Source organism: Bradysia coprophila (genome assembly GCF_014529535.1).
Source record: "Bradysia coprophila strain Holo2 chromosome X unlocalized genomic scaffold, BU_Bcop_v1 contig_20, whole genome shotgun sequence".
Classification (NCBI taxonomy): domain Eukaryota; kingdom Metazoa; phylum Arthropoda; class Insecta; order Diptera; family Sciaridae; genus Bradysia; species Bradysia coprophila.
The window spans coordinates 2,199,712-2,215,353 of record NW_023503307.1 but is presented as its reverse complement, the minus strand read 5'-3'; the positions used below and the strand labels follow the sequence as shown (position 1 = coordinate 2,215,353).

Below are 15,642 nucleotides of genomic sequence, written 5' to 3'. Positions count from 1 at the left end.
ACGTAGAATGAATATGATGAGGAATATTAAATGCATGATGGATATTTTGTCGACGATATTTTATTAGGCACAATAGTGCCCTGTTCTATAAATAGATTTCATTCGAAATTCAACATTTCATTATCTCATACCGGATATACATTGCGCTCATCACTCATGCATTGTCGAACGCAGTTATTATTCAAAACTCAATCCAACATCAAATCAAACAAAATGCTGGGTGAACGTATCAGAAACTCGTATATCCGGTACATGTATAGTATACGACCGAAGGGTCAGTAGATATAACGCATCTTCGTCTTCGTATTAAAGTTCAAATAAATTGTATGTTACACTTTCCTCATGTTGAGATTCTTCATTAAGCTTGTACAACCGTATATGTGCACTTTTTTTTCGCTGTAGATAAATGAGAGTACCATTTATCTCTGATGGGCGGATTACGTAGTTCCTTTCCAATGTTTATTCGAAAATGCATCACTTTCGGCAGCCAACTTTCTAAATTACAGGACTTAACAGTCGAGAGATTTTGTTTTTCGTTTCATTCACATATTGAGATACGGTCACCATACGAGCATGAATCTCAACATTTGGAAAGTGTAACTTTATTGGAACTTTTATTGATAAGTTGGTACATTAACGATTATTCTTATCACGTTTGAACATAAAGACGGTCTTTGGTCAATTACGTGCGGTTGATGTGAGAATGTTTACTTTGTCATCCGATTTTCCGTTTCATTCTATTTGATTAAATTTATTTCAATTAATTCTATAGAAGAGAACAGCAGCATTTCCACGCTGTATGTTTAATACATTTGTGAAATATATCACCGCAATTTTCAGTAATTCTTAGCAATTTTTTAATTAAGAAATTTCTGGTTTCTCCACCGGAAAAGTCCCATTGTTTCGAAAATAATAGTAGCACAGAGTTAAGGATGCTTTCCGATTTACACACTGAGTAAGTTTCTCATTCAGAAAAATAGTCCTGTAATAGTATGTTGTGTTACAAGTATTGTAATGTTGATTTTTTCAGCACTAGACCCAAGTTTTCCTTACGAGCGGAGCATATACAAGAGCACAAAAAATCATAATTTTCATTGTAAACAATCACTCTTCAAATTTGATCGATTACATTGCTTTGCATTTTCTCAAACGAATGCTGTAACAACTCATACAAATTCCATATCAACACTGCTTTGAGTGTTGTAATATCACATCAAACGGGTGCTGAAATAAGTCACTTTACAACACTAAAATGTGTGTTGAAAAGAGTCGTATTTCAATTGTCGGTGGCACGGTGGCACAAAATCAAATTTCAGCTGGGAAACATTTTCAGAATAAATATTTCCTCACGTATTATTGTTTTCAAATTTTTATTTGAAAGAACAGAACTTCTCAGTGAACCAACTAAAAACTCCTACTAGACCTGGCCTGAATTACACTGCTTTTCTAAGGGTCAGTCGTTTTTACTTCAATGTTTGAACGTTTTCAAATATTGTGCGAAAATCCGGACAAAGATTTCTCAGGCGTCTACCTCGTCTGTTAACGATGACAGATAGACAGAATAAACTACGGATAATGTTGCCAATGTTAAAACATGTAAAGTACAAGATTTCGATCGAATCACTTCGAAACACTTGGATCATGAGAAGTGAAAGTATAGAAAAAGATGGTAATGCTATGTTAGCCGTCTTTTAGACTACAGAAAACTTTCTCTCATGATCTAGATGACTTTTCGCTTAGCTCTAGTCTATTGTTGTTTATGAGACTGTTTGCTTCATTGTTTAAAATTTAGATGAATAATCTCATATGATTGCGAAAGTCTTTATTAAATGACAATCCGTGTTGGGAACATTAAGTTGTCTTTATTTAGCGTATACATGTCACTCGACATCAAGATTTTGCAACCAATCAAGAGCGTGTAATGCTGCTCTGCCAATTTTAGATAAAGTCTGTAAATGGGCCTTGGTAAGCGCGTAAATGGCATCCTGTGACAATATCGTGGCGAATTGTTTGTTTCGGGGCTCCACCAACACAGGATGGTGATCCAATGACTCCTCATTTATAAAACGAGTACATCTCCCAGTCAGTGTTCGTATTCTGTTTAGCTTTACCCAGAGTTTCCGTGTTATGGCAAATTCGTTCTTTTTAATATTTGGGTCAGTTATGTTCGTCAGAAATGAGTTATTTGATTGAAAGATCGACGATTCATCGTTCGAAGAATTGTTTTTAGAGAAATTATTCGATTTAGTTTAAGATACAACAAGATATGTGCGCCGGTGGACGAAAAACAATCGACCAGCGCACATATCTCAGATACAAAAATTCCATGTTCATCTGCTAGAATTAACAGGATGCCACCTACATTTAGCTTTTGTCGTTATTATGTACTGTAGAATGTTTTATAGATTTCTAAAAGTTATCGGAAATTTGTAAAAATATTTTTCACAGTTAAATGGGCCCTGACATATCGTTACGCTATCCTGCTCAATTTAGCAATATCTCAAACAATTCGCCCAAAAAGCTCCCTAGAGAATTCTTTTACTACCAATACCGATTCGTAACTCACAATAAAGTAGCGCTGGAGTTTGATTTCCAAGAAACGCGTAACACCGTAAAAAAGAACTTAAAAAAATCGAAAATTAGAACGACCAATAAATCCAATATTCAAGACGGCAATAAAAACCAACACGACAACGAGTGGCACTATTTTTTTGCAATATAATAGAAATTAATTAATTCAATATTTTCTCTTCGTAGCCTAATCAGGGGGATCACAACTGAGGATATATCGTTACATTCATGAATTCTTTACAATGCTACTTTACGGTCCCGTTGAATCAAATTAAAATACATATCCGAAAAGGTCACGATGTAAATTTATCGAATGATTCCGCCTTTCTTCTGAACCTATGATACGCGTGCAACGATGAATAGAATGGAAAAGATATGATGGGTAGAGAAGAGATTCTTTTCAACTGCCATGCTAATAAAATGAGCTAAAGTTAACTTCACTTGATGGATATTTAGAAAATCTTTTTTGTATAAATAGATTACCGGACGGATTATGTAATAAAAAGGAAAACTCTTTTTCCTTTTATAGAAATTTCGATGGTGATTTGCTATGGGTGTACAACAATCTACTGACATCACTAACATTTTGGCTGCTATTTATTATGATCCAAGTGGCATCCCTATTACCAGACTTCGCAATAATGGCATTCAGTGCATTTAATATCAAAATTGGTCCAATCTTTCCCGGCGAAGATTTTCGCTTGCGAACACTGTACAAAAAGCGTAAAATCGAGTCCACATATTTATAGTGCAGTTCGGATGCATTATTTGGTACAAAGAACGTTTGAGTATTGTGGCATGAATAGAAAACATGACAAACGGGCAATACGGATTTTTTAATTTGTTGTCACTTTAGGATTTGAGTTTTATATAGTAATTTAAAGATCAAATTGTGAAAACCGCAGTGTTGCATGTAAATTAAATTATGAATTTAAGTTTTGTATTATTTACTAAATGTTATTTATTAAGGTCTACTAATTTTGTACAAATAAAAAACACTTTGTTTCTGTTTTATAACAGTTGTGCTATCCAATTCAATCATAACAAAGGTTACGGTATACAGCATGAGATTATTTTCATCATTTTATCAACTGAAACTACGTCGGATCTACGATCTTAATCTTAGCCACGATTGTTTGTTTCATTGTGCAGTAACAATGAAAATGGTCAACGTTCTTTTTTTATTATGTAGACTCTAGAGATTGGAGACCGGTCACGTAGTAGGCATGGTTTTTAGGATACGATCTTTATGCAACTCAGCATCATAATGTACAAAAATTCACTTTAGATGCCTCTGTTGCATAAATCGTTGTATGAATCTCGGTGCTTTATGCAATTCAGTGAGCGAATTCGATCCTTATGCCGCCTGTGTGAAATGTCATTCAACCAGTTTCATTTCATCAAAAAATCAGTGTGAAAACTTTCTTTTACGTTTTTGTGGCTTGTATGTCCGCGCGGAATTCGCTCACTAAATTGCATAAAACGTTTTATGAAACACGAATCGTATGCTGGTATCTTATCGCACACAATGTCTTGTCAACCTCGGCTTCGCCTCGGGTTTACAATCGACATCTATTGCGATAAAATACCTTCATACGATTCTTGTTCCATAAATAACTATTAAATTCGATATTTCGATAGTGTATGCAACGATGGTTTTGAGGACCTGATGTAGGACAATGCATCAAGATTTACGTTTATGTACTCCTGTTCACATTCTCGTAAATATACGAAAAATTGGCATTACACGAAACGATGATGGTTTTGAGGACATGACAACGTTTTTACGTTTGACAAACATCGATATTAATTTATAAAATATGGCCCTCAAAACACCAATTGCTACGATGGTTTTCAAACATATACGAACTTGTGAACAGGAGTTCATAAAAATGAGTCAAGAAGCTAAGCAAAAATCGTGTATAGAAAACAATTTTTAATTTATGCAACTTCGGTTTATTTGAAACGGACGCAAGCACAACTGAACTCGCTCCAACGTAGTGCTCGAGTCCTCAGAACTTACGTTTCATAAAAACCGAAGACATTAACATAACATTAAAGATTGTTTTCTATACACGATTTCTGCTTAGCTTCTTGACTCATTTTTATGAACTCTTGTTCACAAGTTCGTATATGTTTGAAAACCATCGTAGCAATTGGTGTTTTGAGGACCATTTTCTACGATATTGTATGTAATATCAATAATATCAATAATTTCAGATTGTTTAAGACGAATCTACACATGGCTAAATTGTTGCCTACTTTTCGGGGCAAAATTATTATTATTTTGATGATAATTTTGGACTCGCATCCTTTTACGAAAAAGTACGACCATCGTTAGGTGTTAAAATGTGTTAGCTTTCAGTAAAAATTTAAATGTTTGTGGTGATGTAACCTCAGTTCGAGAAAACTAAATATTTCACGAAAATTGACACATATTTTGAGTTTTCTCGGAGTTGGGTAACATCACTACAAACATTTAAATTTTTGATGAAAACTAACACATTTTAACACCAAACGATGGTCGTACTTTTTCGAAAAAGGATGCGAGTCCAAAATTATCAAAATAATAATAATTTTGCCCCGAAATGTAGGCAATAATTTAGGGGATATTATATTCGACCGATAGAATAATTTAATTTTACCGATAAAAAATAATAAACTACCGATAAAAATAGTACCGATAAAAAATAATAAAATACCGATAGAAATGTGCTGCATGTCGCTGGCACCTCTTCCAGCTGGATATTGGTTGACGACGAAGTTGACGTGAGTGATGTGGAATGTTACCGTTTACAATTCATGACGAAACATTAACCGTTTAAAATCAAAGTGGACGAATAACAAGGACAAACAATGCTGATTTCGGTGTATCACACCTCATCAGTGCACCTATGTCTTGCGATGACCATGTGCATATCAGCACGACACAAACTGAAATGAGCAATCATTTCAATTGTACGAGCGCACATACACTTCTTCGTCACTTGTTAGAACTCGTTTTTTGTTTTGTTGCTGTATCTCTCACATACAGCTTTTTTTTGGATCCACATCCGACAATTTCTTGGAAATTTTAGTTACAATAACTGAACAATTACGAACAATTATTGTTACAATAAACCGTGTAAACCGCTCGTACAATTGAAATGATTGCTCATTGCAGTTTGTGTCGTGCTGATATGCACATGGTCATCGCAAGACATAGGTGCACTGATGAGGTGTGATACACCGAAATCAGCATTGTTTGTCCTTGTTGTTCGTCCACTTTGATTGTAAACGGTAAAACGTTTCGTCATGAATTGTAAACGGTAACACGTTTCGTTCACCGGTTGAATAAAAGAAATTTTAATAAAAAAGCAATACAAAATTTAGTTAATAGTAATAAAAATATTTATTTTTTAAAGAAAAAGGATTTTTGAAGGGATGTACATACACGTTTGTATACTCACTTATTTAGTGTCTCTCTTTTCGAAGCAAACACATTTTTTCGGATCTGGTTTTTGGATAAACCTAAGTTTTGATCAACAAGTAATTTTAATCATAGTTAAAACACATCCGCAATAAATGAACTACTCAAACTTTAACGATTATTTTTGAAAATAATCTAATCAGAACGAGAACTGAAGTAAACATGGAAGATATAGAATTATGACAACAACTGATATATAGAAGTGTCGCTTTAATTGACCTCTGTCGTGGCTAAATTTACGAGAATTTTAGGAGGATTTTTCGAAAGAATTTGAAGAGATCTAAAGAGAGAATTCGCGAAAACTTCGAACAACTCAAAAACAAGCCCTCTCCAATTTCTAAAATGTTAGCTGTCATTGATACGTGAGACTTTGCCGAGTAAAAATCAAGAGTAATTCCATCTTGAAATGCTTTCATTTTCATGCTAGGACAGGAGTAAAAATGGTACGAGACTATTTTAAAAAAATTGTCAAGTTTCGTCGAGGTTCGATTTTATAGAATTTTTGAAATTAGAAGATCACCTTCTGAGGGTATGGTAAATGCAAACGTTTCTTGTGATACCTCATTGGAAAGGTATTTCAATATCGGATGCAATAAGAAAGCCTTGCAAAAGTAAAGTCAATGATTTTGGATTTATAGTTGTTGCAACTATAGTTGTGTGGAGGATGTGGAAACTGAAGATTTTGTCATTGTTTTGCTTTTAGATTCGTTATGTGTTATTAGTAATTGAATTTATGTTTAAAAGTTACAACAAATTGCGGTTTTAAAAATTTCACGTTTTTAATTTAAAAAATGGTCAAAATTGCCATTTTAAATTACGAAATATTAAATATCGAGTAAAGAAGAGTAAAAGAGAAGATCATTTTTTTCGGCCGAAGGTCATTTCTCCTCCTTGCCGCAAAGGCCATTTTTTGTCGTTTCAGGCAAATAACCTACATACTCTACTGAAAAGCTACCTTCTCTTGTACTACAATTGCTAAATGTTTCTCATATGCAGAATGAGCACCAGCTGAATATCACCAGCTGGTGTGCAAACAAAAACACTTTGTATTGTATACAATTCAAAGACAACCTACACACAGTGCATTTCTACATTAACGTCATCTACGCGCACATAACACGTATGAATGAAGCACGGCAGAGTAAAGTTAACCAGGCAGGAGTGGACGTTTGACAAGAGACCTGAACAATCTAGTAGCCATATATTTTTTGCGAACAAAATTTTTCAATTTAGGTCAGTGCTCATTTGAGTTCATTTTCATCCAGTGTATTAGGTCCCTTATTTGACGTTTCGAAAATGAACCGCTCCTGCCAGGTTTATTTTACTCTGCCGTGATGAACTAAACACATTGTTAAGAATGTGTTTTGATTGTTTATCATACAATAAGTGTGTGTTAGCAGATCCAGCTGGTGATATTCAGCTGGTGCTCATTCTGCATATGAAAAATATTTACAGGCTGTAGTCTTTCAAAAAAATGTTTTTTTTATTCTTCTTGTTCAGCTAAAATTTTGACCTGAAAGTATGAGCTCATTTTATGAGGATTCGGTCCATTTTATGAATTTTGGGAATTTTTGGAGGGGTGGGACTTCTGTGTAAATATAAATTCCGATTAAAAATTTCTTTCGGCAGATTTGTTTAAAGTTATTTTTGTCCTGTTTAAGAACTTTCATTACATTGACGATTTAGGGTGGTTGAATTTGAGGGTGGTTTAAGTGGATTAAGTTATTTGAAGCAATTCTTACATTAGTTACGTGTTAAATCAGTCGGTTAAAGCTAATTTCGCAAGCCGTTAGAGGAAATTTACCCCAAAAATATGTGAAAATCAACTTTAACCGACTCCAGATACACGTAAGAATTGAAAGGTTGAATTATATTGTTGATTATAGATTTATTCATTTACGACACTGATAAAATAAAATATAATTACATATTCTGACTTACACGATAGCCTGCCAATTCCTGTCAGCGCTGCTAAATTTAACAACTGTGACTTAAATTTATTCAATCAAAAAAAAAGTGTCGGAGCTACAATAAATTTAACGAAAGATAAATTAAATCGATTTTTTTTTTTAAATACAGCCGTTCTAACTTGTAGAGCTCCTACGAATTTTACAATTGAGTTATTAGCTCCATTAAATGCTTACGAGAATTTGGCTAATAAAAGTCTAACCACCTTTACTCTGGTGTCTTATTCATAAAATTAGAGAAAGTACAATTTCTTTTGGAGGTCATTAGATGGTGGTGTTAAACCGTAGTTACCAACCAAAAACGCCAGCTTGTGAGCGTATTGGCAAACAGCGGGCACAGGTAATGTACCACACCAATTGTAGTATAAATACGTTAATTTGTAAGTTAGTCTCTGTAACCCATTCGACGATAGACCCATATTGTTGAGAAGTATATTGTAATTAGTAGGACTGACCGTTCCTTGGCCCAACTGTGATGAAACTAAAAGAAACTCGTGTCTGAAAATTGGTTAAAAAAAATCAGTTCGTAATAATAGAGGTGGCGGACTGTGGCAAACATAAGACAAAAATAAACTCACTTCTCGGGCTTTGTAATCACATCATCGACAACAGTGCCAGGTTGAGGGTTTTGATACTCTTCTCCATTGTGCACGAAAAACCGTGTGTTTATTCGCTTTGTCACGAGGATGAACGTCAAAGGGACTCTCGTATCGCCATAATAGTTGCTAAGTCCATCGAGGATGTTTTTAATTTCTACCTCTTTGACGTATGTGATTTGTCCCTCGCCGACGCCGTCACGGTAAAATAAGATATGTTTCGGTAGGGATTTGTGCAGCACAAAGTATTCCCTGACTGCTTGACAAACTTGCAGAGCAAGGTCGGTGCTCAGCTGATTGCCACTGATATGGGCACTGACGGCCGAGTAATATTTTTGTGATATCCTCTTCGTCCTTATGTCCATCATGTCCCATGTTGCCACGATTGCTCCGCACGATTTCTTACGTTTGTCTTTAATGTTATGGAAAACGTCGAAACCAAATGTCATCAATCCCGTGAGTGGGATGTTCACCATCCAAGGTAAGCCACCAAGTTTGCAGTTGATTTGAATGACAACTTTCGTTGCAACAGACATAATTGAAGGACCCCTTGCATTCTTTTTCCCTTTGATAGTGTCACTGAGCAATACTTGCGATTGAATAGCATTTTCAATGCAATACTTCTTAATGCATCCGTATATACCTTCGTCTGGAGTTGTAAGAACAACTACAATTAACTGTGGATTTCTATTTTTCGCTTCGTCCAATATCCCTGTGTAATTAGTAGTATCATGACCCGGTAACATCAGCCTAAAATGGAGAAATTATTTTGTATGAAATGCTTTTGAAGTGCGTTGTGGAATTACATACTTGTATGGATCTTTTATGATGTAGTTCATTCCTCTAGCAACCTGCTGTAACGTAGAAACGAATTTTAGTGTCTGATTACTAGCGGCCTGTGGATATATCAATATCCAATTGTGTAAATGTTCCGATCCGTACATTTCACTGCTATGGAATTGGTTGGACCACTTCGTGGTAACGAATCTAAAATTTTGTAAATTATATAGAAATTAAGCACGCCACACGTCAAAATTAAATGATTACGAAAACTACTTTGTGTTCGGTAGCACTCATTTATGAGATTTTTGAACTGCAGAAAATTGACAATTCTTTTCGAAAGGATTTTGTTTGCAGAAAAATATTTTATTGTCGGCTTCATGCGAAAGTTGAACATTACATAGCAATTTCCCCCCGGCGTAAATGATCCATTACAGTGTAATATCTTCGGTTCATTTTTCGTGATTTTTTTGTGAAATTCAACTTTCGCAAGCGGTACACAGTAGAACAGAATACATGGGATGCAGCAATACGTAATTCAGTAATCCGGAATTTTTTTTGTGATACTCGCAAACTCCCTTCTGTACTTTTCTGTAACTTGCCTTCGGCTCGGATATGCGAACTCTACACTTGTCAAAGCATGTTGCTCAAAAACACACTTAAGAGGTTGCTTTTATCACAAAATCGTTGCCTCATGCAATGTATTACTTTCGCAACATTCAATGTAACCTTCTATGAAGTTGTTGGTCGAAACGGACTTACTGTTGTTGTCCACCAAAGATGACCGACTCGTCTATTAATCGGCGGCCAGTAATTTTAGTGGGATTCGTGTCTAGCTGAAATTCGCATTCCTTAAATATTTCTTGACATTTCTCGTTATTTCGTAGACGGTGAATGAGCGCTTGCGATCTTAGTATACGTTCTGTGGGATTCAATCTGGTAAACTTGGCAACAGTTTTCATCAGGCTGAAAACACGATACGAATGATTACAATTACTGTCGCTATCACTGTTGGAATTGTCTTACACATGATTAGTCCGCATGCTGTCGTCAAAGCCAGTCGCTATACACAGTTCCGGAACTAATGCAAAAATATCAGATTGTCCAGCCCGTTTCTGACGTTGAGACGACCTTACGATTAACAAGGGCTGATGTGGATCTTTTATAATTTGATTGTATTTAGTTGCGAAGTACTTAATAAATGAGGTCTTCTCGCCCGTATTCAAATCGAATTCGTTCGAGGGAGTCTGATTGAAGTCTATATCAGTAATCCTATACGTCTTGTTAGTGTACGTGGTTAGTACAGTCATGCCCAATACTTTTTCCTGAATCAATTCTCTATCGTTCTTAAATTTTCTCATTATGTCGTAGACAGTATCGGTTCTCATAACTTTGGTGGATACATCGACGCATAACAGTATATCCTTTTCGTGTTGATGTATGGCTGTGACGAATCCAGGCCACAATTCAAGATTGAAGCCGTATATGTTACGCTGAAACATAAATTCTTCATAAAACTATTTGTCGCTCACTAAATGAAGATCTTACTTTTAGTGAAGGGTCTGGATCATAGTAGTTTCGACCCACCAACTGCAAGCCTAAAGCTCTCTCACATTTTCGTAGTAATAATGCCCAAACATGCAAGTATTGGTATGTGTCTGGTGGCACCAAACCCACCAGTTTAATTTTAATGGCATAATGCTGGTCGTCTTTATTTCCTTTCACATCGTATTCAGTTACATCTTTTTCCAATTTGGCCATCATGTACATCATGGTGCCGTCAAAGAAATAAAGGCCGTAATTTTTCATCTGTCCATGAAGCAGACCACCTTGGAACACCTTATTTTTGATTGCAGGTGTAAAGTCAACGCGATATAAATAAAGTTCCAAAGTTGATCTTTTCGCGACCCGAAAATAATTGGATACTAGGCTCACTGGGACACCACTCGTTCCCTGTTTGGATGCAGTGGCATCTGGATTCGTTTGTAATATTCGATTGATGGTATGATTACCTGGAGCTAATCCGGTACGTTTAATCACTGAAACGTAATTTAGTGAAGTATAGCCTGATTAAACTGACTCCGAAATCAATAAACATACAAGCCCTATTCTCCGATTCGCGTTGATTCGTAGATTGTCCTGCAAGTTGTTTTTCACATGCTTCGTTGTTGTCACTAATTCCTTCACGAAGTGCATTCCACTCCATCGGCTGGACAAGTACTTGTTTTTGGGATGTCCTACCATTTGAAGAAGAAGAAGAAGGTACATCATTTCCGTTACGGTTGGTTTCATTGCGATTGATAGACATATCACGAGCTTCTCTACGTCTATTTCTGTTCCCGTCTCTACGATGACTATGATTCGAATCGATCGGCTGATAGCGTGCTTCTCGTCGAGATGTTGTGACATTACCACCATTGCGTCCACTCGGAAATCTAGTTTCGTAATTCATATAGGTGGATCTGCTACTACTTCTTCTTGAATAGAAATTTGCGTCTCTTTCTGTATTGCTGTTTTCATGTCGCTCCCTTGATCGATCATACATTTCCCGCCTTTCTCTGTCCCGCTCGTATCCATAGCCATAACTTCGTCCACTCACATAATGAGTTTTACCATTTCCCCTTGTAGATCTGCTACCACCTTCATCTTCACGTGATGACGCTTCATATCCTGGCGATTGCTATAACAGACATGACGGTTATTATGATGTATTTAAAAGTGTAGGGCATATTTCTGAGAATGTGATTTCTAACAATTCCCAAAATACAATCGTAAAATTCCATAAACTCCAAGAAACTATTCTCAAAAATAGGCCCTGATTACGTATCCTTTTTGGGTCAAAAACCAATTGCCATTGATTTGACGAAGAATTTTTAACTGAGAAAACTACGTCAGAAATGAAAATTTCAATATGACCTTTTACATTCGGCATATTATTTTAAAAATTGACAAAATTTTGTGTTTTGACAAATTGAATTTTGCCCGTCGCTTGTCTACACTGTAGCCTTTGAATGATTAGAGTCACATTAGATTTGATCAGATTAATCTAACAGAATGCAATACAAAAGAGCTATGTCATTGTGAACGGCAAACATATTTCACGAAAGATTTCTCCGAGGGGTAAATCACTCTTGACATATTCATCAAGTCAAGTTAACGTAAGTGAGTGATCCAAATTATCTTTCCTCCATTTGTCCAATGCCAATGCTTTTTAGCCATGTCATCGACTTAATGACATTGAAAAATCCGTTGTTTGTATGCCAAACTACCCCACGCCGATTTTGAAGAGCACGTCGCGAATTATTTTGAAGTGATCAGTATTGACCAATTTGAGAATGTCCTTTAAGTTTAGTAACACAACAGACCAAATACAAGCATCCAAACAAAAAAAAAGTTGAGGAAGTAGCGAATATTTAGAGCTCGAAGCAGATGGTGCAGACCTGATCTGAATCTGAAAAAAGGCGATCTGAAAATTTCATATTCAGATCCAGATCTCAGGCGGCTTGATCTGATCTGAAATCTGAAAATCAGTATGACTAAACAAATGCTAATTTATTAGAAATTCTTGAACTGCAAGGCTCTGCGAGTGCAGGGGAACTAATAAAATCAAAAATATTTCTATAATAGTAGCAAGTTTTGGAATTTCAAATTTTGGTTATTTCAAATGGGACTTCAGATCGCTTCAGATGATTCTGTTTGGATAAGATCAGATTCAAGTCTTCAGAGTTCAGATCAGAATCAGATCAGATCACAATTTTCAGATCAGATTCAGATCGGGTAAATTTCAGATCAATCTGAAAAAAATTCAGATTGATCTGATCTGTTCCTAGCCCTAGTTATATTCAAAAAAGCGACGAATTTCTTCAAAAATCATGCATTTTCTGTGTAAATAATAGACTTAAATTCTAGTTTATAATTTTGTATTTACCGCTGAATACGTTGGTGGGTAGTAATATGACCCACGCCCTCTTCCTTGTATGCGACCTTCATAGTTCCAGTTTACGTCTGGTTGTCCTCGCCTCATCTAAAACAAATACAGAATAATGCTCTTTATTATCTTGCTTCTGGACAAATGCAGGTGAATGCATTCGAATAATATTTTTGTCCATTCTGCAACAATTCCTATAATTTGCTAAAATGAACTCTCTCTTGCCTGTTACTTATGTTATATGAGGCTCGATTATTTCATCCAAGATTAGCGTGCGAAAAAATATTCCTTAGTTCAGTGCGTGTGAAAAAAAAACTGTTTTTCGCACGCTATATCCATCATTAAGATGAGGCTCCGTAACCCAAAACTTTTTTTTTAAATGAAAATAAGGGTCCGTAATTCAAAAACATTTTTTGAAATAAAAAATAAAAAAATGAAAATGATGGTCCGTATCTTTGTGCGTCACTGTACTTATAACGCTTTACTAGTTTACGACGAATCGATATGAGAAAAGATTTTGAATTTCGACCGCACTTAAGGAGTGAATTGCAAAAAGTATTGAGTAAATTTTAAACTTGTTTCAAGTTTAACGGTTCCTAAAACGAATTCAAGAATTTAGTAACTTCCAAGAATTTGTAGGAATATTATGGAATTAAATTCCTAAAATAGGCCCGGCGGCTGAGGAAGAAGAACGGTGAAAAATGTTTTTTAGAGAAAATAATTTAAATATTTTGAAATCATAGAAGTACCGAGCAATGCCAAGAGAACTCCACTAATTTTAAAATTTAAATAAATGAAGATGTTACTAAATTTCTTCAATTTTTGTTTGAGTATTAGGTTTACTGTTATGTATTAGAGCGTTGTATCAGTCCTTTAATATTAAAGTAGTTTCAACAACCAAATCGGGTTGCATCGGCAATAACACGTAATGCATATTAAATGCTTATGAAATTATTTTAATTTTACGTAAAGCGATAAGAAAGGATACTCATAAAAGAGAAAACATCTGCTGAAAGATAATATTTTTAATTATTAAGTCTATTGCATAGTGCAGACACACCATTTGTGTGTGTGTGTGTGTGTGTGTGTGGTTGAAACATGGCTAATTGAGTATAAAATCGAAAATTTTCTTCGATTAATAAAATCAATAATTTAAAAAAGTCTCAAATGAATATCTGTTAAGAGGGAATGACCGCTACGGTAACACCAATTTGAAGGCAATAAACCAATAGTATGCTGTGAAAGAAATTCAGTACATGAGGCAAAAATTTTGTGATAAAAACTAGCAGTAAATGCCTTCTAGTGCAGATATAGTATAGTATATCCGAGCCGAATTCGAGTTTGACAACTACTTTTGTCGAAAAAAAGTTACAGGAGCAAGTTGCTCAAAAAAAGTTTGCGAGTATCACAAAACTGTTTCTGAATAAATGAATTACACGTATCCTAATACATTCTTACCACACAAGAAAGTTGAATTTCACAAAAAAAATATTTTTACCCACTTTGGGTGAGAACTAAAATTTGTTTACCTCTGGATTGTACAAGCTGGTATTCAGATGCAATCACCAATCGTTTTGCGAATGTGCGACGAATAATTTTTAATATTTTAATCAATATAAACACTGTGTCAGTTTGTAGTTAAGTTTTCTCTAAGTTATTTTTTCCACAAAATCGATTACACTGAAATTCAGTCTCAAATATTTAATTAGGATTTAGGCTTTAGTTTGATCGTTATTAAAGTTAAGGTTTAGCTTCGAAGCCTCTACCCAATACACTGTAATTAATTATCAGATTTCTGAGAGGGAAATTATTTAAATCAACCGATTAATTGCCAATGACCACTTCAATATCTTTTAATTCAGTTAAATTTATCACTTTATAGTTTATACTATAGTCGGTATAATGCTAATGCTCAAAACAAACAAGGCATTGAAAACGTGTTTTGGTCCTATTTTTCATGACGAAATTTTCGAAACTGTCAAATGAAGTTAGAACTTTTTCTATTCAAAATCGCGACTGCTGCATCTGTCAACGAAAACTAGGACCAAAACACGTTTTCAATGCCTCGTTTGTTTTGAGCTTAAGGGTTTCTTTCACATACAATAATTTTACGTTGTTTCTTTCTATAAGCAAAACGTTCCATGCACAAAAAAATTTAATATTCAAAATTAAACTGAATATAAAGTATTAAGAGTTCACACTACGGCGCGTAAAACAAGACAACGGTTGGTATCATAGACCCATTATTTATAAAGTTGAAAAACTGATGCTAATATGCGCTCGGAGAGGGAATGACGCATTTTACTCAGTTGTTTGTGTTTGAAATTGGAT

General features: G+C 35.1%; 2 protein-coding genes across 6 annotated transcripts in view; one reads left to right on the top strand and one right to left on the bottom strand.

Annotated features, from left to right (window-relative positions):
• Window positions 1–3,541, top strand: part of LOC119068852 (probable phospholipid-transporting ATPase IF) — a 36,315-nt gene extending 32,774 nt beyond the window's left edge. For all 5 annotated transcript variants that reach the window (XM_037172673.1, XM_037172671.1, XM_037172672.1 and 2 more), the window contains one exon: window positions 3,101–3,541. In XM_037172673.1, the coding sequence (XP_037028568.1) occupies window positions 3,101–3,320 (220 nt within the window). In that variant the 3' untranslated portion in view covers window positions 3,321–3,541. The remainder of the gene's footprint in view (window positions 1–3,100) is intronic.
• A 4,443-nt stretch (window positions 3,542–7,984) lies between these two features.
• On the bottom strand, window positions 7,985–15,153 carry LOC119068854 (protein piwi-like). Its single transcript, XM_037172680.1, has 9 exons — window positions 14,841–15,153; window positions 13,312–13,407; window positions 11,484–12,063; window positions 10,932–11,422; window positions 10,410–10,876; window positions 10,146–10,349; window positions 9,414–9,590; window positions 8,586–9,353; window positions 7,985–8,505 (listed from the first exon to the last, which is right to left on the bottom strand). The coding sequence occupies exons 2-9, from the start codon at window positions 13,405–13,407 to the stop codon at window positions 8,241–8,243; spliced, it is 3,048 nt and encodes a 1,015-aa protein (XP_037028575.1). The 5' UTR covers window positions 14,841–15,153; the 3' UTR covers window positions 7,985–8,240.
• Between the last annotated feature and the right edge of the window lie 489 nt (window positions 15,154–15,642).

Excerpts from the sequence above, each read along its gene's own strand:
- LOC119068854 (XM_037172680.1), bottom strand. The coding sequence starts at position 13,407 with ATGAGGCGAGGACAACCAGACGTAAACTGGAACTATGAAGGTCGCATA. Across the intron at positions 11,423-11,483 it reads CGAATCGGAGAATAGGGCTT|TGATTAAACGTACCGGATTA; the intron begins GTATGTTTATTG and ends ATTACGTTTCAG. Across the intron at positions 9,591-10,145 it reads ATCTTTGGTGGACAACAACA|ATTCGTTACCACGAAGTGGT; the intron begins GTAAGTCCGTTT and ends ACAAAATTTTAG.